Source organism: Hydra vulgaris, chromosome 03 (assembly GCF_038396675.1).
Source record: "Hydra vulgaris chromosome 03, alternate assembly HydraT2T_AEP".
NCBI classification, from domain to species: domain Eukaryota; kingdom Metazoa; phylum Cnidaria; class Hydrozoa; order Anthoathecata; family Hydridae; genus Hydra; species Hydra vulgaris.
The window spans coordinates 36,325,226-36,350,000 of record NC_088922.1 but is presented as its reverse complement, the minus strand read 5'-3'; the positions used below and the strand labels follow the sequence as shown (position 1 = coordinate 36,350,000).

The following is a 24,775-nucleotide window of genomic DNA, read 5'->3' as shown; positions in this document are numbered from 1 at the left end:
TATATATATACATATATATATATATATATATATATATATATATATATATATATATATATATATATATATATATTTATATATATATATATATTTATATATATATATATATATATATTTATATATATATATATATATATATATATATATAAGCGTATTTAAACTTCCATAAAATTGAAACTAGAGAAAAATCTTTTTTTTTTAATTTGCAAAAAAATCTTTTTTAAACAAATCTTGTGTCTCGGATGACATTCTAAAACATAAAACTGTATATAAAAACTAGATTCAATTGGATTCAAATCTGGTGATTGAGCAGGCCAGGGCAATAAATCTACTTTATTTTCTTTTTTATCTATGTTTTTACTGCACAAGCCGTGTGGGCACTAAATGTTGTTGAACTTGCCACTATTTATTTCAATCAATCAACATCTCCACTGATGGAAACATGCAGTTCTCTAACGCCTCTATATAGGCATGTTGGTTGATTCGGCCTGTATAAATGACACAAACATATACTCAGTTTAAATTAAACCAACCCCAAATACCAACACTCCCACTGCCAACTTGGAACCTCGGTATAACAAAGTGATTACTAGACTTTTCCAATTTAAATCTTTTAACAAGAACATTGCTATTTCTATTTATTACTTTGAATTTATTCTTTTTACTATTTATTTCATTTGAAATTAAACTTTGCTATTTCTTATTTATTACTTTCATCACTAAAAATACTAACTTGCCTCCACTTCTCCAAAGATCACCCAACTCTCTCTTCACACTGCCTTAATATAGTGAGCTGATCTCTGGCCGTCAGCAAAGGTTTTCTAAAAACTACAAAAACACCTACTTTTTTCCATAGTAAAATGTTTCTAACTGTATTTGAAGAAATATGTTTTCCACGGTTTTTATTGCATGTGTTGGTAAGTTCATGATAACTTAACCTCGGATTGGATCCAAGGTTAGGTTATCATGAAAGCCGTGTGGGCACTAAATGTTGTTGTAATTGCCACTATTTATTTCAATCAATCAATATGTCCACTGATGAAAGTTATCATGAAAATATGAGACTATTTTTGCATTCAGTAATTTACTTTTGCTACATCTCTAGAGTGCCTTGTTTTGTTTTTTTTGCAACCTTTTCTGGAATGTTTTCTGGATTCTTTAAATAAAAGTATATTACCAAAAAAAAGTGAACTTGTTATTGACATGTTAGTTTAGAGAAATATTTTACTTGTCAAAAATCTTATATAATACAGGAATATATATATATTATTTTTTTAAGTACTGCTACATTAACTGAGGGTTTGGTTTAGGCAGGCAGCTTATCAAATAATAATAATAAAAAAACTTTTTCCTGTCTTTTAATCTAATTTTTTTTAAAAACATAAAGTTAACATTTTATGAGAATTAAAGACGACAAAGCAAGTGTATATTATATATCTATTATAGAGTATATAAATCAGCAATTGCTTACTCTAAAAAAAGAAGATTAAAAACATCAAGATTTGTAATGAGATTAAAAATTACCTTTTTACTGTAACCAATAGAGTTTTTAACCATTCTGTTCCAGAAATCGTGAACATCAGCAACTTGAGAAAGAACGCTGTTTATCTCATTCATATCATCACCAATTATAACCAACAAGTCATCAGCTACTTTATTAAAATTTATAACATGTTCTCGTCTTCGTTGCATAGCGTTAGTAATGTTCTTTAAAAACAAAAATATATTCATTAAGTAGAAATAAACATCTATAATACATTTTTAAAGTGCAATTGTAATTGGGAAAAATACAAACTTCAAGCATATTTAACTTTGCTTCAACATTAGACGAGTCATTTAAATCTAATTGGTTCCATAACAACAAATCTTTTTCATTTTCTTGTAGATAATCCAGTAGATCTTTTTTACATTGCATGAATTCCTCCCATTTTTGAAAACCATAAAGTAACAGTTCTTTCCTTTTATTTGCCCATTGCTGAACAAAATTCCATTCTTCAACAGCAAAGTTCACTTGATTGATTAAACTCTCATTCAAAACATCATTTATTGAAACATCTTTGTTGAACAAAATTGAATTGAAAGAATTTTCATCAATTTGTTGTTCTATTTCCTAAATTTAGAAAAAAAAAAATTAATCATAACCTTGAAATATAGTAATAATCATTGTCCTTACAATTGAATAAATATTTTGGATTGATCAAAAAAGCGGCTGAAAAAACAAACAAAAAAAAACAACAAATATCACTTAATTTTAAAGTCAGAAACATGTATTGATATTATTTATACTGTATTTGTATATTATTGTGCTTATATTTGTATATTATAAGTCTAACAATTGCTACTACTGATAATTAATGGTCTTTGGTACAAAACACGCAAGTAAACGCACAAAACATGCAAGTAAACGCACAAAACTCACAAGTAAACGCACAGGTTTATAGAGAAGTAAAAATAAATTTATAGAGGAGTAAACACAGGTTCATAGACAAGTAAACAAAAAGATTTATAAGATTTATAAAGGAACTTTAAAACATTGTAAAATAAGCAACTAAGATGCATATTGGAAATATTGTTTTGGTATAGCTGAATTTGCTATACTAAATATGCTATACTAAAAATAGTGATTCTGATAACTATCTCTGCAACAAAAGCAACCAAATAAAAAAATTCTACTTTTTCGACTTTTTTTGTAATGAAATCAAGTTGCTAATATTACGTATAAGAAAAAGATTTGTACATAATACAACTACCTGAAAATAAATAAACGTGTTGTTTTGCATATATTTTAATGTAAAAATGTAGTCTTCCAAAACATTAGCAAATTTTTTATAACTACTATAAATTATTAAAACCAATATTTAATGAAATATCTTTACGCTTTAGGATTCAGCACATCTTTTCCGCATCAATAAGTTTATCTATTTTTTCTTGTGTAACCCTATTGCACATGGCTTTATATAGCTTTATGTAGCTCATCAGTGTTTGTAAAGAATCCAACGTGTTTTAGAGAAAATTTAAGTAAATGTCATAAATTTTCAATAGGATTGAGATCAGGTGGTTGAGCATTACTTCAATTTGATTCACTGCAAACCATTGTTTAACAAGCTTAGAAGTGTTTTTCAGGTTGTTATCCTGTAGAAATGCCCATAGATAAATAAACATTCATCTTGTGTGTTTAAGATCCAAATTTCACTGTTAAATCTACATACCTTCCAATTGCCACTAGATTGTTGTATCATTGAATCTTGCAAACTTTTTATTCTCTGGTGCAAATTATCATTTCAATAATTTCATGGTATTTCAAAGCTTACGGCACTCAACATTAATTTCACACTTTGGTGTATTGTACATATACAAAAAGAATGTATACTTTTTGGACCAATAAAAATGCACCATTTAAGCTAAAAACTGAAAATTTAGAGAGCCTAATTTTATGATTCAGGTACTTTAACTTATATACTACATAGAGTACCTTAAGGTTACATAAAACTTTTTTTTTTAACACGTTTATTTTATACGCCCAAAAGAATTTTCAATCTAAATTTCAAAATAGCAGATCTTAATGCTCTAGTGGTAGAGCGCTCGCTTCATAAGCAAGAATTTCCAAGTTCTACCCATACCACATCCCTAGTAGTACTGCGCTCAACTTGTTTCTCCAAGCAGCAACCTTGTTGTTCAAGGTTCGTGTTTCGGAGTTAAAGCGTTGGGAAAGTGTTATAACCACAATAAAGTAGCCTCTTCGACTGTAGTGGCCCTCTCAGGCTTGGTGAGGTGAACAACATAACATATATATATATATATACAGTAGCATCCAAAAGTAATTGGACAAACACCTTTTTGGTTATATTTTTACACTGAGCTAACATTTTTAAATGAAATTTTGCATAAGCATGTCAAATTATACTACAATTTTTAAAAAGAAAAGAGAAATACAAATTTGGGAGTAATTACTTAAAATTTTAATAAAAGAATGGAAACGATTAGCTCAAAAGTAATTGGACAAACTAAATATTTCATTTAAAAAAAAACTTCTCAACAAAGGATAAATTTTCAGTATTTTTTATGAAGATTTCTGTTAAATAATATATATGTTACATAGTTTTATATTCTGTTACATAATGTAACCTGTGCATAATCCTAATACTTTATTGGAAAACCTTTTGCTGCAACGACAGCATTACATCTACATGGCATTGAATCAACCAAATTAATTAAAACAACAATTGGTATTTCTTCCCAAGTGCGCTTAATCAACTCAAACAAATGATGCTGATTAGATGGTTTCGTAACACTAATTTTTCTCTCAATATGTTCCCAAAGATGTTCAGATGAGTTCAGGTCTGAAGATCATGACGGCCATTCCAAGATACGAACTTTCTTTTGAGCCAAAAATTCCGTGACTAGCTTGGAGGTGTGTTTTAGATTGTTGTTGTGTTGGAAAGTCCAACCACACAACAATTTTTCTATTGCATGTGGCAGCACTATATCTTTGATTATTCCCTTATACATGTTTTGGTCCATAATGCCTTGAACTCGATAGATTGGACCTACTCCATCACGGCTAAAGCATGACCAAATCATTACTGAACTAGCACCATGCTTTACTGTAGGAACTTGATACTTAACATCATTTCAAAGACCTATTGGACATCGAACATATTTAATACCATCAGAACCAAATATATTAAACTTTGACTCCATAGTATGATCACTCCATAGTATTTTCGGCCATTGGTTTGCTATCTAATTTAGATGTTCTTTTAGCAAACTTTAACTGTGCTCTATGATTTTTTTCAGAAACAAAAGGTTTTTAAACAGGAAAACGGCAAAAAAGGTTATTTTGTCTTAAGCGGCGCTTCACTGTTGCATAAGAGCAAAAAATTTGATGTGACTGTGTAAATTCTCTATGAATTTCTTTAGCACTCTTGCGCGGATCTGCCTTTACAAAATCAGGGCGCCCAAAATCTACAACATTTTTTTGGCAAAAAGTTGTTGATTTTGGGCGCCCTGATTTTGTTGAAACTTGGAAGTGACTCCGTTGTTAAAAAACTTTTAATGTATAACCAACCGTTGATTGCAGAATGTTCATATCTATTAAAATTTGTCGCACAGTCTTACCATTATTACATGCTTGTTTAATCAACTTTTTCACTGCCTCGCTTAAATATTTATTATGACCCATTGCAAATTATTGATTATTGAATGTTTTTATAAAAATCTGCCTTCAGAAAAAGAAGTTAAAATAGTCTAAGTTATATCAACGTTGTTAGAATTTAGCTTGCCCAACTATTTTTGAGCCAATCATTTCCATTCTTTTAGCAAAATTTTGAGTAATTACTCCCAAAAGGGAATTTTTGTTTTGTTTTTTCATAATTGTAGTATAATTTGACACTCTTACGCGAAACTTCATTTAAAAATTTTAACTTAACGAGAAAATAAGGTGTTTGTCCAATTACTTTTAGACACTACTGTATGTATGTATGTATGTATATATATATATATATATATATATATATATATATATATATATATATATATATATATATATATATATATATATATATATATATATGTATATATATATATATATATATATATATATATATATATATATATATATATATATATATATATATATATATATATATATATATACACACATACATACTACCACCCATAATTACTTGAATGGTCGTACTTTTCGATATAAGATATCATTTTACTTACTATTGAGAAAGAAACTGTAAGTAAAGTCTTCCTGAATTATTTGTTATCTTCCTTTTTATTAGGTTTACGAAAAAATTAATATAAAGTCCGATTAGATTAGTTTAAAATTTACTTGCCTTTTAATCACCCTTAACAACAATAACTGCCATACATATTTTGGCATTCTACTTAACGACTTATCCAAATTGTTGAAGTCAAGTTTATGCCACTAACTAATGAGTTTTGTCCACATCTTATGCATCATTAGGGATTAACTTTTGACCTTACTTTTGAATCCTCCCATAAAAATCTGATAGGAGAGATATCTTGTGATTGGGGAGGCTAAATCATTTTATTTTAAATTTGACCATTCTCGAACTCAGTCAATTAACTTGAACAATTTAAAAAAAAATCCTGCTGAAAAAATAAATAGCTTCTCATTAAACCAAAGAAATAATTTTTTAAGTGTACAAGTAAACTCCTTTTGTCATTAATCCGACAATTTTCATAAAGTCACCTGTGGTATTCTAATCAAAACTGCTTCACACCTTAACACTATATTCATCATGTTTTTTCAGTCAATAATGCACATTATTTTATCATAAATTCAACAATTTGTTTTTCCAGACAAACAATCTTATCTTGAAACCAAAGATTTAAAACTTCAACACATCCGTCCTCGTTTACAGTTATTGATGGTCTTTTTTTTATGCAGTATTGCCCACTTTAGCATTTTTATTATTCTTATGATTTTTATCAAAACATTTTAACCAAAATACTTTTAAATTATCTAATAGTGCAAAAATAAACTTATAAAATATTTGAGTAAAAAATAGCATTTAAAAAAAAAAGTTAATGCCATTTAAATAATTATGAACGGTAGTGTATATATATATATATATATATATATATATATATATATATATATATATATATATATATATATATACACACACATATATATTAGAACTCTTATATGTTGTCAGAAAGTTTTTTCCGTATTTTGTTGACAAAAAGTAAAAATTAAAATGCAAGACCGAAATTTTTTTGGGACTGCCCGCCCCAACCAAACCCTCAGTCGATGTAGCAGCACTCCTTTGCGAGTCAGGCTAAAAGATAGTAGACGTAGCAGCACTTCGTTGCGAGTCAGGCTATTTGTCAGTCGATATAGCAGCACTCCGTTGCGAGTCAGGCTATTTGTCAGTCGATGTAGCAGCATTTTGTTGTGAGTCAGGCTATAAGATAGTCAATGTAGCAACACTCCACGCATGATATACAGTAAAAAAAATAAAAACAAAAACATTTTATTAAAAAAATAAAAATAAAAACATTGTTTATATTGTTAAAAACATTCAGAATGTTTGAAAAACATTCAAAATGTTTTTAACATTCTGGTCAATTAAATTTGCGTTTTTGCAGTTTTTTAAAAAAACGATTAATTTGTAATTAAATTAATGATTTTAACTTTCTGACAACACACAAATGTTGGATGAAAGTCAAAAGTAATTAAAAGTGACGTATGTGTTGGCGTAAGAATCATTTTTTTCCTTCCGTACTTCCCAAATGCAACAATCTATATATATATATATATATATATATATATATATATATATATATATATATATATATATATATATATATATATATATATATATATATATATATGCATATATATATATATATAAATTTTCAAAGCTGTCCCCTTCATCCTTATAATATATATATATATATATATATATATATATATATATATATATATATATATATATATATATATATATATATATATATATATATATATATATATATATACACACATATACATATATATATGTATATATATATATATAAAGCTTCAAGAAACTAAAATGATATTTTACATAGTTTGGGTTTCTTAAATATTATACATCTCTTTAACTCATGAGAGTCAGAAAATCAGTCTGAGAGCCAGTATATCTGCAGCCCATAGCAATGAAACAGAAAAACTGTCTTGATCATTTTAAAATCAAAAAATGATCATCTAAACCAACTTTTTTTACATTAGAACCGAAATTATTTAAGCAATAGCAGCACTAAAAAATTAATAACGTACAACCAAGGAATTTTCAGTCTAGATTTCAAAATCCTTTATTATGCTTTTAGAAACCAAAAATTTTGAAAATTTGTGAGCTCAAATTTTACATTTTTTCATATTGATAGGTACTACTAGTTAAAATTCAAATTAAATTTGCACGTGACTGAAAACTACTAAATTTTTTGTCCTTCTTTTAGATAGAAGCACCTAGTAAGGGTATAAAAATTAGTTATAATCACAGCTTTTAAATGAATTATAAATAAATAAAGACTATCAAGGTTCACTGCAAGATCTTCAACAAATCTAATTTACATTTTTTTTGTATGTATTATACAACTTTAGGATAACTCGATTGAATTGTTAAATTTTTTTTTTTTTTAATATTTTTCCTATATAGTATATATGGTTTTTAAAATGAGTTTGAAAAACGTGAAGAAAAATTTTTCTTCTGAATGACTACGCTAAATAAACTTTTTAAGCTAAATAAATTTTTTATGTTACTTTTTAAAATTATACAATACTTTTTTCAAATATTTCATCATTGAATTCAGATTTTGGCTTAAATTCTAATAATGAATCATCATTGAATCATGCAGTGGCCCCTAAAAATACCTTCATCTCATTTAGCTGATTTTTCAAAACAGTTATGTCTGATGCATTTATTTTGATGTTTTCGTAGCTTTGCTTTTTCATGATTGGCAACCACGCAGAAAAATCATCCAGTTTTTTGAGAACCAAGTTGTTTATGAAACTCAAATACCTTGAAAAATATAGTAAAAATAAAGCATGTTTTTTTGTTTTCTCTCCTTAAAATACAAAATTTTAAAAGTAACAAATTAAAGTTAAAAATATACTTTTCTTTTTGAATAAAAAATTTGGATGATAACAATTGCATTCCATTTGATAATTCTCTTTTTCGTTGAGTCATTTTTTGATATTCGAGAGCATCTAATACACCACACTCCTTAAGTTCATTAAGTTGATCTGTAATTAAGTCTAATTCAAACTTGATTTGGTCACCTTTGTATACAACATTCTAGAACATTATAGATTTCAACTTTATAGAAAAAATATTTATGAATGATCATAGTACTTGGTGTAGTTAAGGCAATTTTAAAATATTATAGCACCTGTATGATATTTTGTTGACTAAAATACATTTCCGTTAAATGATCAGGTCTGTGAATTATGAAAAGACAAAAAAAAATTAAAATGATAAATTTTGGGGTATTTTAACACGTTACAAGCGGGGCGGGTAAAAATACCTGCTTTGCGGACTGCTGTCTATTAGCAGGTTGGGTATTTTTACCCGTTTGAATGAATTTACTTTAAAAGCAGCACAAAGTAATTTTACTCGATTGGTTTACATATGAAACTGATAAGACTAGCTCGTACTTTTTTGTTTAGACTCTTCAGACTCTTCAACGTAATTTCTTTAACATTTGTTTATATAATAAAGATATTGAAAAAATCATCAATTTTGTTATGTTATTGTTTACATTCCGATTGCTTATAATTTATATGCATAGACTAAGCAATCTCTAATCGTTTTCTCTTTTATATAAACATTCATTAATTAAGAAATGATAAACAGATATTTTAAAAATATTTCAGACAGTTTTTATGAGCTTTTGAAGATCGCACATCTTTTTTTAAATATCTTTTTATTACAAAAATTTTTGTCGCAAAAAATGAATTCTGGTAGTGACAGTGAAGTTTACGCAGACAATTTATTGCAAATTGCAAGTGATGCCGATATTGCAGAAGTTGAAGGCGAGTGTGAAAGTGATGAGGACTTTTTTCATCCTAGAAGACCTAGGACTTTACCCATACCGCCAAGCAATTCTGAAGAAAGTGAGAATGAAGAAGTGGAGTGGTCAGAATATGACAATCCTCCAATTATAGAACAATTTTTAGGACAAAGTGGTGTTGTTGTGATACCAAGTGATTCAAAAAGTGTAGCTGAAGTTGTTCAACTTTTTATAGGAGATGATTTATTCGATTACATGGCCGAAGAAACTAATCGTTACCATCAACAAAATATTGACAGGTTTAAGGACAGAGCAAAAAGTATAAAATGGAAAGACGTTTCTTCGGTAGAATTAAAAAAAATGTTGGGATTACTTCTTCTTATGGGCAAAGTTGCAAAGATACCAGGGATGAATATTGGTCAACAGAAAGAGCAATTGCAACCCCAATTTTTGCAGAAGTAATGAGTCGTGATCGTTTTCGCCAAATATGGTATTCTTGGCATTTTTCCAACAATTCAAACGATCAAAATGAAAGAGACCGGCTTAAAAAAATTCGTATAATTATAAAATCCTAAAATCCACAAATATGGGCTGCTCATACGAATGGTCTGTGAAGCAAAGAGTGGATATATTTGCAATTTCAAAATATATGCTGGTGATGGCAGTCGTCTTCAAGAGACAGTTCTGCAACTTTTGCAGCCATACGAAAACTTGTGGCACCATGTCTACATGGACAATTACTATAATAGTGTCGAAACAAGCGATGTCTTGTTGCAACACAAATTTCGAAGCTGCGGTACGATACACAAGAATAGAGGCCTTCCTAAATGCCTAAAAAATGCAAATTTAAAAAAAGGCGAATCCATGTTCGGTCGCCGAAAAGACATTCTATTGCATAGCTGGCAATCAAAAAGACCCATAAGAATGATAACAACAATTCATTCCGCAAGTATTGTCGAAAGCGCAAATGTTGACTGGAATACCAAGCAGAAAATTTGGAAGCCAATATGTGTTGTCGATTACAATAAGTGTATGAAAGGTGTCGACCGCGCTGACCAATACTTGTCATATTACTCAATCGTAAGGCGCACAAAAAAATGGACAAATAGGACAGTCATGTTCATGCTAAATGGCGCTCTATTTAATGCATTCAGAGTATTCAAAACTTTAAATAACTCAAAAAAAAGTTATAAAAACTTTCTACTCGATGTTGGCAAAGATTGGATAAGTGGTAAAGCTATTGATAATTCGGATGATCCAGTACCAAGTACGTCTGCATCTACACCCACAAGAAGTGATTTACCACACAGACTATTGGATGCCAAAAAACATAAAATTGTTAAAATATTTTTTTATGTGTAGCACAGACCCGGCTACACATAAAAAAATTTTTTTTTATGTGTAGCCGGGTCTGTGCTACACATAAAAAAAAAGTTTAACGTGCTTTATGTGCGAGTTTTGCAAAGTGCCTCTTCGTAAAGGAGAATGTTTTTTTAAGTACCACACAGTACAAAAATATTAGTTTTAAATAAGTTAATTAGTTTTAAAAACAATTTTTAGAAATTAATTACTTTATATAAATTGTAAATATTTTTAAACAATATATTATATTATTATAAAAAGTTGTTGCAGTTTTATTAATTTTTATTAAAATATGTTTTTGTATACATCAGTTCATCTATTTTATGAATCGCATATTAGATTTCAAACGCGTAGTTTTATGCGAATTTTTGCCCGCTACGCACACCTGTTTAGTCTATTTCGCTACCCGCCTATAATGTGTTAAAATATAAATATTTGTAGCAAAAAAACCCAGACCGAAGATTTTTTTTTTTTAAAAAAAATTAGAATACGCTGATAAAATCATGCTAATTTCAAATAAAAGAATTTAAATAATTTGTAAATCACCTTAACTACACCGAGTTGTAATAAATAAATATAATAATATTATATTTGCAATTATTAGTAAAAATGCTTGTTATTAACAACAATAATAAATAAATAATAATAATAAAAAAATAGTTTCAATAATATGTAATATATTTCATGATGTTGAAAAAAAAAAAAAAGATTTCCTTCTTTAAATCAAAAAATTTACTGATTTATCGTGTTTGAACAAATTAATATTAAAATATTGTTTCAACATTTTGTAAAAATGTTCTTTATGTCAAGTTATCCTTATTTTTAATGATATCTAAAGTTTATAACAAATTTTTTAAAAATTTGTTTGATCAATTTTATGAGACAGATTCACTTTGAATATTAAATTTTATTGTAAATAATATTTTTCTACATATGGAAAATGGATGTTCTAACAGTTGTCATCTTTTGATATATATCAAAGCACATTTGAGAAATTGAACTTTAAGGTCCAATTTCCCAAATGTGGTTTGATGTAACTAATATAAATCCTTTTGAATTTGTTGAAGAAATTTCTTACATGAGTTTACAATTGTTGAAGTCTAATTTCTTACATGAGTTTACAATTGTTGAAACCTAATCATTTATATGTGCTTAACTTAAATAATTAAATTAAAGTACAGGGGTGTGACTTTTTGTTTCCTTAAGCAAAATCTGACTGTTTGATTTGCAGTTGAAAACGCTGACAAGAAATCAGTTAGCTGTAAATCCTAATCCTGATTGGTTTCCAAACATTATTGTAAAGCATGATCCTGATGGGTTCCTTAACATTATTGCAATAGAAATATATTGAAAATTCATCCTTAAGATAAGAAACAGATTGCCGAGTTATATTAGTTGTATTACAGATTGTATTACAGTTTATTAGAACTGATAGATATTAGAGCTAGATAGATATTAAAACTATTTATGTTCTTTTAAACTGTTGTGGAAATATGATATGGGCATATAACATGTGCATGATGGAGATATGAAAACATATTATATGGGGATATGACATGTGTTGTAGGGATATGACAACAGTGAGAATTATAAAAAAATAATTATTTACTCTATTTGCTAATGAGTTGGTGTATATTACTACTAATAAAACTTATTTATTAATGAGCTGATGTATATTACTGATAACAAAACTTATTTATTAATAAGCTGGTGTATATTACTGATAACAAAACTTATTTATTAATAAGCTGGTGTATATTACTAATAATAAAACTTAAATACCTTTAAACTTATTAATAAACCAGCAGTATCTTCGAATCTAATAAATTCTTTCTTTTCTAGATTTGCAGCCTCTTCTGTTATTTCCTGAATCCCAGTGCCACTTAGTTGTAATCTTTGGCTAATCAATTGCAGCATTAAAACATTAAACCTTAAAAATAGAATGAAAAAGTGAAAAAATTTATAGTTTAAAATACTGCAAAACTATTTATACAAATATATTTAGTGTGGTAATAGTGTAGTAGTGTGCCTCATAAGCGAGAAGCTCAGAGTTTGATCCCCACCATGTATCTGATAGTACCATGCTCAACTTGCTTCTCAGCGCAGCAACATTGTTCCTTAAGATTCGTTTTTTGGAGTTATAGAGTTGGGAGAGGGTTGTAACCATAATTATAGTAGCCTCCTCAACTTTAGTGGGATTCCTCGCTTTGGGAAAGTGAATTAACATTAAAAAGAAAATATACAACATGTATATTTATGTAATAAGACAATTGAAATAAATAGAAGTAAAAAACCTTTCAAAAACTTTTTCATAAACTGTTTTAGAATGATCCAAGTTTTGAAACGCACTATCAATAATCTGTTTTGTCCCGTTAGGTAAAAAATGACATATTTCATTAATAAAACCATCCAGTTCTTCTAACTTTTCTTTCTGTTTCTCAATTTCGCTTAACCAATTCTATAAAAGTTCCATATTATTATCAAAAACACAAACAAAAATAATAATATATTACAAATAATAATATATTACGCCTATACCCAGATCATATTCCGTCAGATTATTATTTTTTCTTTGTTACAAAGGCTGTACATCTACTTCTACTAAAAATGTTTAATTTGGCTAGTTAATTCTTATTTAACACGACTATATATGTCTATGTCTGACGATTGAATTTTATGCATCTATGTCTGACGGTTAAATTTTATGTCTACTTTTTCTAAATGTAATGTGTGTTTGTAAAGGATTAAAAGTAAGTGTGCATGTGTATATTAATATTACATTGTGAGGTGAGAACTAGAATAAAAGTTTCCAAAATGACATCATTACATAACCGCCATCATTCTGGTTAAAACTACCACCAAAAAACATACTTTCATGGTGTTATAGTTTTGATACTTCTCTCACTTTCTAATTTTAATTGCTTTCCTATTATAATCATTAACTTATTTTTAATTTGTTGTGACCAATCCACTGAAAGTTACCTTGAAAATGTTTTTAATGCTAAGAATTTGAAAACTTGGCAACTGGACTTTTCCCTTTATCCTGATATGAACCCATTTTATGTTGGCATACAAGAAAAGATTTAGTTCTGCTTCACCAAAGTTAATTTTTGGTGATTCAAACACTGGTGTGTGTCTTGCTTTTCAAAAAAACCTTTTCCAACTTAGAATTGATTCCAGAAACCCAGATACAGTTAATTTTTTCATGTTTTTAAAAGTTGCTTTTGTGCAGAACCTTTATTGTTGTTGCTAATATTTCCCTTCAATATATACTGTTCTTTTTTGTAGATCAGCAAATGACCAGTATCTACCTCCTTTTGTAGTCTTTGTAAGCCATTGACATTGACAGCTATGTTGAAAAAACAGAGCTGTGTTAAGAAAACAGAGCTGTGTTGAGAAAACAGAGCTGTGTTGAGAAAACAGAGCTGTGTTGAAAAAACAGAGCTGTGTTGAGAAAACAGAGTTGTGTTGAGAAAACAAAGCTGTGTTGAGAAAACAGAGCTGTGTTGAGAAAACAGAGCTGTGTTGAGAAAACAGAGCTGTGTTGAGAAAACAGAGCTGTGTTGAGAAAACAGAGCTGTGTTGAAAAAACAGAGCTGTGTTGAAAAAACAAAGCTGTGTTGAGAAAACAAAGCTGTGTCGAGAAAACAAGATTGCTAATTGAATTAAAGCAAAAATTGATATTTCTTCAAAATCAGAAAAACTCTGATAAATAATAAAATAAACTAAAAAAATCTAATAAAAAGTAACTGACTTTGGTTTTTGAGAGTTGGAACATTACCTATAAACAAAACAGTATTATTCAAAAGTCAAATTATATATTTACACATTTTTCTGCTTTCCTAAGAATTATAAAAACTGCAGAGCCGTCTAAAAAAAAGGAAGACCTATAAGTGAGAAAGTAAAAAATCAAGTTCATGATTGCTACCAATTAAATGAATAATCATAAATGTGTCCAAGGAAGAAACAGTCTCAATCTAAGTTGACGGTAAAAGACATTTTCAAAAAAGATTCAAAAAAAAACTATTATTCAATATAAAAAAAACTAGAGTTTTTTATACTAAATACTTCTAGAATGAAAAATTTTGGTTAAAAAGCTTATTAAAAATGACAATATTTAAAATAATGTAAATCAAAAATAAAATTTATAAAGACAAAATTAAAAAAAAACACAAAAAATAATATATATAAAAAAAAGAAAGAATTTAAATTTACAATTTAAAGTAGCAAATAGCAGTTGTAATTTTTAGTTCTTTGAAAAGGTGTATTAAAAACATCTAACTATATTGCATACAAGAATATTACCTGACAAGTAGAATAATATTGTTTAAGATTCTTATTCTGTAAACCTTCGTTCAAAAGATTCTGCATTTCATTTAATTTATTCAACCTGTTTATAACAGAGTCTGTTTCTTTTGTGACAAACTGAAGTACTCCATTCTGTTGACTAAAACAGAAAAAAAAAATAATAATAATTTGCAAACAATAAATGTCTCAAAGAAAAAAGAATGTGAACGAATGAAAGAAATGCCTCAAAGTAAAAATTAAGAAAAATACTTTTTCTTGGCTTCGTTAAATAAATGAACACAATCTTTGTATTCCTTGAGTAGATCATCACACGATTGCATTAGAACTAGTTTCTCATTACCAGTGATCATAGATACTTCATTTAATGAAGCATTGTGTTCAAATAATTTTAAAACCGGCTTTTCTAACTTAGATAATTCAAGAACCAATTCCTAAACAAATTTTAAATTCTTATGAACAATATAAACTATTCTCTAAAAACATATTTTTCACATCCAGCTTTGATAGTGAAAGACGTATATTTTTTATTTGTCCAAAAGTTACTACTATATAATATTAACAAACATTTACTTAACTAAACCTTAGTGTTATATTGATAATAAATGTTATTAACTATAAGTTATATTTATTAAACACATCTTAGAAATGCGTAATAAATTTAGTAAAAATTAAACATAACCGTGAAAGCCATACACAATAGAACTTAAATGTATTTATAGCACATTCATTTTAGTGGAAATCAGTCTCAAAACATTAATTTTTTTATTGGTAAAAGCTTTTTTTAAATAAACATTTCTACTTTTTACAAATAAACCATATTATACATTTACATACATAAAGTTTATGTAACACTAATAAATGGTAACACCAATAAATGCAACTTTAACGCAGCTTTAATATTTGCATTGTTAAAAGTTAATTTTAAACTATGTTAAAAATCATTTAAACTAATATATCAAAAATTACTGATAAAATCCAAATTCAAAATTTGAAAAATATTATATTTCCTTATAATATATTTCTTAAATCAAACTTATTCTTAACATTTTTTTTATTGACATTTAATGTGATACTTTTAACTGATTATAAACAGTTTATAGAGATTTCAGTTACCAATAAGATATTCATATTCATAAAAAAATTGACATAACTTATTTATGTTCAAAAACAGAAAATATAAATATTAAAGAGTTATTTTTAGACAAAATTTAGATGTAAAATTTAAAACTTTAAAGCAATTTTGACAATTTGCATATATTAAAGGATTGTATCATAAAGATTCACATAAATTAAAGGATAGTATTATAATGATTTGCATAAATTAAAGGATTGTATTACCTTTCAAATTAAGTGGTTACAGTAACAAAAATTTTCTTTAATTTTTTTAGATAATTATTAAATAATAGAAAACCTGTATGATATTTTGTATACCATCTTTGTTTTACTTAAATAGAGCATCAAGAACTTATAAACACTTCTAATAACTATAATCATTGAATAAATTATAATAATTCATAATTTTAATGCATAATTAACCTAATAGAATTGCTGGTTATTACATAATTGATCATTAAGAACTTATAAACATTTATAATAACTATAATCATTGAATAAATTTAAAAATTAGTTATTTAATGGATAACCAACCCAATAGGGGTGACAGGAATAGTGTCAAAAAATGATTTTCAGAATAGTGTTGAATATATTAAAAAGGCCTAATGTCACAAAAATAATGAATAGTGTCGCAAATGAATTTAATGAATAACGTCGAAAACAAAAAAAAGGAAGAGTGTTGCAAATGAATTTAACGAGTAGTGTTAAAAACAAAACAAAAAAAGGAATAATGTTGCAAATGAATTTAATGAATGGTGCCAAAAAGGAATAGTGTTGCAAATTGTGAAAACGGAATAGTGTTGCAAATAGTTAATTTCAGCTACTGCTTACTCATTTTGCTTATTTTTATAGCATGCGTCTTTTACAGAAAAAAAAAAGAATAATGAAAGAAAAGATTGCTACCAAAACCAAAACCCAAAGTTGATGTAGTGGCTCTCCTATGCAGCAGCAGGTTATAAGGTAGTTTGTGTATGTACTGAAGCCCCTGACAGCGGGCTATTTCAGTATGGCATCAGACATGTTATCTAAACACACATTTACAGTTATTACTATTTTTTTATTTTTGTTACTATTCATTAAACTCTTTTAGGACATTATTCCTTTTTACTATTTTTGACACTATTCATTAAATTCATTTGCAACACTATTCCTCTTTTTTGTTTTCGACACTATTCATTAAACTTCTATGCGACATTATTCCTTTTTATATTTTTGACACTATTCATTAAATTTATTTGCAATATTATTCGTTATTCTGTTATTCGACAATTGATAATGCGACAATTTGCGACAATGTCGCAGAATAGTGCGACAAAAAAAAATTTTGCGACACTATTCTGCCACACCCCCAATAGAGTTGCTGGTTATTTCAAGATTAACATGAAAAGCAGCCTACATACTAATGATACAGTTTATAATATTCTATATATAGACCTAATGGGGAGTGTACAACAGCACTCAAGTTGTGTTATGTTAAAAAAATTTAATTAATAAATGTTTATTATTGAAACAAAACAATTTTCACAGCATTGTTTGTAAAAATTGTTAAAAACAATTTTCACAGCATTGTTTGTAAAAAATTGTTATAAAACAACATAATATAATATGTTACCTCTATTTTATTAATACTTCTTTTGATATTTTGCTTATTATTGTTGAGCTGTGTTTCATTTAAATTATCTTTTAGCAAGTGCAGCATTTTTAAAATTTGTCCCTTTTTATCATCCAGTAAACTGTTAATCTCATCATACAAACTACAAGTAGAAAAAAAAAAATATATATAAGCAACAAAAAGTAACTTATTATACTTATTACAACAACAACTAAAATAAAAAGAAACTACAACAAAAAAAAGAAAAAAAACAAGAAAAAAGGAAACCACAATAAAAATAATTCTTGCCTTCTAAATTGAGAATCAAGCTGATCAACTAAGTTACTCCATTTTCCTTTGAATTGATGCAAATGTTGCTCAACTTCTTGATCATTTAAGTTGTTTGCTGTAATTTCTTTTAAAACACCATCTGCTAATTTAACAATAGCTTCAAATTCGTTTGCTTTTGAGTCCAGATCAGAGAAATGTTTCTTTAAATACAAAAATGTTTCTTTAAATACAAAATTCATTTGTTTTGATGAGAGAAATGTTTCTTTAAATACAAAAATGTTTCTTTAAACACAAAATTCATTTGTTTTGATCAGAGAAATGTTTCTTTAAATACAAAAATGTTTCTTTAAATACAAAATTTTAGAAACATTTTGACTTTATTAGTTCATAAGAAACTTTATTATAATTAAAATTACCTTTAAAGCATGTTCTTGACTTAAAAGGACAGAAACTTTGTTTGCCCTTCTACTTATAAGATTGTCAACCTGTGCTTTAACAAAATCCAACCAACTACATGAAGCATTTAACTTATCAACTAAACTGATAACTTTATTGTTGACTTGCAAATGCAGTAGCTGAAGCTTCTTTTCATAACTATAATGTAATAAATTTAATTTTCTGAATAAGATAATTAACAAATATATAAAACCAATATACTATTATGAACTGTTATTTATAAACTGATGTTTATTAATTGTTATTTATTAACTTTTATTTATACACTGTTATTTAGAAGCATTAGTAAATGAAAAAAATCTAAAAAATCTATTATATGAAAACTATATGGATAATTTTAACTTTTACAACTATAATTTAAAAGTCATGACAGTCGTAGTATAAATGTGGTATTTGTTTGATTTTTATCTAGGTTTTTAAAAAGCATTTTTAATTATGTATTACATATACATATATACACACACATAAAAATTGTATTATGCATTAAGCTAAGCAATAGGACGTCATATTAAAATAGAGAGTTATGAGAGATTCAGCACAACCATCAGCTCACTATCTAGGGGAAAACATGCAAGGTGTGCCTTTTCATCGACTAAGAGTTTTTGTATAAAACTACATTGAGTCTGCATTGAATATGTTTTAATTTTTTTCAGAAATATATATTTAAAAAAATATACTTTTGAAATTAAAATTACCAGTTAAGTATTTTTTAAAAAGGTATTTGTAGCTTACAATTTCACAAAATTAAATTTTTTAAAATCATTTCACCATTTCTGGGTGGCAAAACAAACCTAACTTCGTTATGACATCATGAGTTAGATAACAAGTAAATACATGATCGGCTGTAATGCGTTTCAATTGCTTAATTTGTAAATAAATTTGTCTATTTTATTTTTTCATGTGATTTTGTATTGTAAATGTAATATAATGACTTCTTTTTTTTTTGCATTTACAAAACGTTTTTATTTTAATTTTAAACTATTTTTACTCGCATTAAAATTATTTACATCACAATTGTCCTTTATTTACATATTTTCAATATTCATAATAAACTTTTTTTATTAACGTATTATTTATTTACATATTTACATATATTGTAATTATATATTATTATTATCTATATATTTTCATATATTATTTATTTACATATTTCTAATACTCAAGATAAACTTTTTTATTCTTGTATTTACTTTTTTAAGTTTTTAATAATTAAATTTACTTTGCATTAATTGTAGAAAGAGTTTTATTAAGCTCATCCCAGTGTTCTTTTATTTCATTTGTTTCTTTATTCAAAGCGAAGCTTTTTTCTTCCCCAAGTTTCTTGTTTTTCAGCAGAGCATTTCCATATATAAATAAAGCATTCATATCAGCTTCACAAGAAGATAACCTGAAGAGAATTTCCTATAAAAAAAAAAATTAATAAAAATAACATTCTGAAAAAACAAACAAATATATTTGGAAACCGTTCTTGCATAATTAAAGTTTTAATAAAAAACTCAAGTAATAATTACAAACAATATTTATTAAATATTTAAAAAAATTAAAAACTAAACTTGACTTTTGATGCTAGGTTTAAATATAGCTTATAAGTTTTTATGTTAAAATACTCAATATATATAATTTATATGCAAATGATATTTAATTTACATAATAAATGGATAGTTCAGAATTTGCATAATTAATCTTAATTCTGATGAAAATTAAATTATTTGAAGTTTAAAATAGAATGCTGTAACAGACAGCAATTTATCATAGCAGAAAGATAATAAAAATTTATAAAAATGTTAGGTATGTTTCAAAAAACTTCTGTATTGAAAATAATTTTAGCACAATTTAATTCATTTGTCATTTAATTCAACTCACTTTTCAATCTATTCAATTCATTTGTCATTCAATTCAATTCATTTGTCAATCAATTCATTTTTCATTTTATTCAATTTATTTGCAATTGCAATTAATTTTCTTTATTCTTTATTTTTTTGCAACTTGAAATTTAAAACTGATTTTAATTGAAGGTATTAAATTATTGTAGAGGGTGCAACCTATATATATATATATATATTTATATATATATATATATATATATATATATATATATATATATATATATATATATATACACATATATATATGTATACATATGTATATACATGTATATATATATACATATGTATATATATATATTTGTATATATATACATACATATGTATGTATGTATGTATGTATGTATGTATGTATGTATGTATGTATGTATATATATATATATGTATATATATATATATATATATATATATATATATATATATATATATACACATATATATATATATGTATACATATGTATATACATGTATATATATATATATATATACATATGTATATATATATATATATTTGTATATATATATACATACATATGTATATATATATACATATGTATGTATGTATGTATGTATGTATGTATGTATGTATATATATATGTATATATATATGTATATATATATATATATATATATATATATATATATATATATATATAATATATATATATATATATATATATATATATATATATATGCATTAAATAACACTTTTTTTTTTATGATCACATTCCTAAAATTAATTTTATATTAGAAAAACTATTGATAACTTAAAGGAAATTAATGACAATTATTAGTTAAATACATTGCTGTGGCTGGACCATATGCTCCCCATTTGAGATTTGAGGGAGCATGGGGGGGGGGAGGTAGGGGAATGGGAATGGGAAGGGGAGGTGGCTTTTTTATTTTTTGTAATATCTAATGATGATAGACTTTTTGATAATTGGGGGTCCTAATGATAGGTTTTGGGGAAGGGTGCCTTTGACCCACTAACCATGAAAGTGATCAGATATCAATGGATAACGAAAAATTCTTTTTTTTAACACTGTAAAAAATTACATAAAAAATTCCAGTATAAATATGCTACAGCAATAACTTTTTTTTATCACATATTTAATTTCTTAACTTTTTTTTTAAAAAAAAGTATTAAAAACCTTTTGAGTCAGAATATTTAGCAGAACAAGTTTCAATTTTAATTGACACCTTGAATTTATAAACACCTTGAACTTTTAAATTTATAAATATTTTTAGATCAAAACTTGATATAAAAATTATTAATTTATCAAGTTAAACTTAAATTTTTTATTTAAAATTACCTTCTGAACATCAGCAGCTTTTGTAGCATCACTAATAGTTTGTACTTCTTTTTCTTTAGTATCAAATTCTTCTAACTTTTGCTTTACAATCTTGGCTTGTTGTACCCATGAGGTAAACTCTGCATTTTCTATAGCCTGCAGTTCTTCCAAAAGTTCTTTTATACTTTTTAAAAATAAATAAATGCAGTATTACCATAATAACATTATTACTCAATATATTTTGGTTTAAGATATTATTAAGAGAAAAACACTTAACCTAAAAGCTAAAAAATTGTATTGATCATATAAAATTGAAAAAGTCAAAAAAAAAAAAAATTGAAAATATTTATTTGCCAATTTTGCTCACCGAGATTGTAGGCACTGGATTTTTTTTTTGACAGATTGCTTTCGAGTTTTAAAACTATTGATACTATCAGTCATTTCATTTATGTTGGATTGCTTAAAACTTTTGTTTTGAATCAATAGTTCTCCATAGTCTAATTGTTCATCTACTGTCTTTTCCTCTGTTGTTAAATTTATTAGAACTTCCTTAAAAAAATTAAAAAAAAAAAAAGAAGATATGTTTTATGCAACTTTTTATTTTTAACAAGAAAAAAAGAATGCCATGATAAAAATAATTGGTTTTTAAATTATGTAAATCTTAACAAACATAATACTGACAATTTCATTATATGTTACTGTAAAAAACCTGCAACTCATCAAGTAAAAAGTAGAGATTGTTTAACTAGTTTTTTAAGAGTAATGCAATTACCTCAAACTTCTGCATAGTATTGGTCAAACTTTCCAAATCATTGGGCAGTTGTGAATATGTTTCAAGTAAAATTTCTGCATGTTCTAACCATTCACTAATAAAATGAGCCATCTTTGACCAGCCTTTCATTGTTTGTTTTTCTAAATCACTTTCTCTCTCACAAATAGCCTTTAGACTAAACAATATCATAAATGTGAAAAATAGGCAACACAAACAGAAGGCATTAAAAATATTTTAAATAGACTATGGAGTAAAACTTAACGTAAAAATCACGTAGATTAAAAAAAAGTTAAAGTGAACAGTTCTACTGAGAGAAGAAAAATTTCAAAAAAGATTACAAGGAAATTTAAGGAGAAATTTTTTCTTATTTTTTAATGAGATTTGGTTACCGTATAATGGCATTTTGAACCTCTTCACATAGAGTTTGCCAACTTTTGTCAACAGATGATAGTTCAGTATTTGCAAGTAGTAAAAAAGTTTTACTAAAGTTATTGTTTTTTAATGTAGCATCAAGATCAACATAGACTCTTTTAAATTCTGAATCGTTTTCTTTTAACTCTGCAATCAGATTCTGGTTAAAAATAATTATTTTTTAATAATTAAGTCAAAAAGTTATACATTTAGGCATAATCAAGTTATACAAAAAACAAAAAATAATTTTTTAAGAAATAAAAAGAAACAAGATACAAATTTTTAATTTTTAAGAAAATCCTATCTTAAGCAGCACAAATTTATTTTTTCTTTGTTTATATTTAACTTAATTATATTCATATTATTTATTATATTTCTTAAAGTTCATTAATGTAAAAACAAAAAAAACACAAAAATACTTTCTAGAAATGATAAAAATTTGATAAAACCATGATAAGAAATATGATAAAAACCATGCTAAAAAATATATGAAAACCACAATAAGATATATGATAAAAAAAAAAGCAAAACGACAAAAATAAAAATATAATTCAGGTAAGAAATAAAACAACAAGAAATGGAACAGATATAAATAAGATATAAAACAACAAAGAAGTTAAAACATCTTTTTCATATTTAGCTAAGTGGGGGAAATCAAAACAGTGGGCAAGTGGGGTAAAATAGGATAGTGAGAAAGGGAGGAAAAACGAATAACTATTATTCTTTTATTCCAAGATGTAAAAAATGAAAAAATGCAAGGATTCTATTATTAAAACATGTTTAGACCTCAAATCCAAATAAATACATCCAAATAAACTGCATTCCTATACACTCCCACACACATTCCCATAAACCCTCCCTTACACACAGTCCCACACAATCACACACTCAAAAAACCAACCAACAACAAAAATTTATTATAAAATGATGTTAAACAAACTAAAGAAATTTAAAACTAAAACAATAGAAAAATTATAGATCTCATAAAATATCCTAACTAATTAACAGTATTTTAGTGAGCCCAAAATATACAAGTATTACATATAAACCAATCATCTTTGTTTTTAGCATCCACCACAAACCACACACAAAATTATTTATCCTTTTTTAGTAAAATGTTTTCAGCATAAATCAGGATAATTTTAACAGCTACTTTTTTTTCCTAGAAAAATCAACTTTTTTCTAGTTACCTTTGTGTAACTGTATTGAATATAGATTATGAATTGAAAATGAATTGAAAAAAATTATACCCAAAGTTTGTATGTGGATGTATTGATAAAATTACCTCTAAACAAGTTAAAGCTATTTTAGGATCTGCTTCTTTTCCAATTTGGTGGAATATTTGTATTTTTTCTTCAACATAACACATCAAAGTGTCTGTTTTGTTTTTGAAAGATGACAAATGCGATTTCTCATTCATAGCAGAAATATATCTGAGAAAAAATTTTCAATTTTTAAAATAAATTTGTATTAGAAATAAAAATGATTAATACTCAATAAAAAAAGAAACATAAAATTACTTTTTTGATTGGCTACACAACTAAAAAAATTAATAAAGGCAGAAAAACAGCCTATAAAAACACTTGTTTCAAACTTGTCAGTAAAAAACAGGACTAATAAAAGTGTAATAAAAAAAAAAAATGTAATACATATTTATTTTCAATCCTTGTCAACTAAAAAATAATAAAATACTTTAAGTAAAAATTGCATGCAAATAAAAATAGTCTTTTTTCATAAATATGCTGGAATGCCCAAATGTGCATAT

At 26.2% G+C, this 24,775-nt stretch overlaps 1 protein-coding gene across 2 annotated transcripts in view; it reads right to left on the bottom strand.

Moving 5' to 3' along the window:
* The window catches only part of LOC105844135 (interaptin), a 106,145-nt gene that overhangs the window by 9,746 nt on the left and 71,624 nt on the right, over window positions 1-24,775 (bottom strand). For both annotated transcript variants that reach the window (XM_065793068.1, XM_065793067.1), the window contains 17 exons: window positions 24,296-24,443; window positions 22,989-23,170; window positions 22,600-22,774; window positions 22,195-22,376; window positions 21,849-22,011; window positions 19,872-20,053; window positions 18,613-18,790; window positions 18,215-18,396; window positions 17,927-18,068; window positions 15,451-15,632; window positions 15,199-15,340; window positions 13,188-13,351; window positions 12,676-12,823; window positions 8,635-8,816; window positions 8,393-8,540; window positions 1,796-2,110; window positions 1,525-1,707 (listed from right to left, as the gene is read on the bottom strand). In XM_065793068.1, coding sequence (XP_065649140.1) covers window positions 1,525-1,707; window positions 1,796-2,110; window positions 8,393-8,540; window positions 8,635-8,816; window positions 12,676-12,823; window positions 13,188-13,351; window positions 15,199-15,340; window positions 15,451-15,632; window positions 17,927-18,068; window positions 18,215-18,396; window positions 18,613-18,790; window positions 19,872-20,053; window positions 21,849-22,011; window positions 22,195-22,376; window positions 22,600-22,774; window positions 22,989-23,170; window positions 24,296-24,443 — 2,998 coding nt within the window. The remainder of the gene's footprint in view (window positions 1-1,524; window positions 1,708-1,795; window positions 2,111-8,392; window positions 8,541-8,634; window positions 8,817-12,675; window positions 12,824-13,187; window positions 13,352-15,198; window positions 15,341-15,450; window positions 15,633-17,926; window positions 18,069-18,214; window positions 18,397-18,612; window positions 18,791-19,871; window positions 20,054-21,848; window positions 22,012-22,194; window positions 22,377-22,599; window positions 22,775-22,988; window positions 23,171-24,295; window positions 24,444-24,775) is intronic.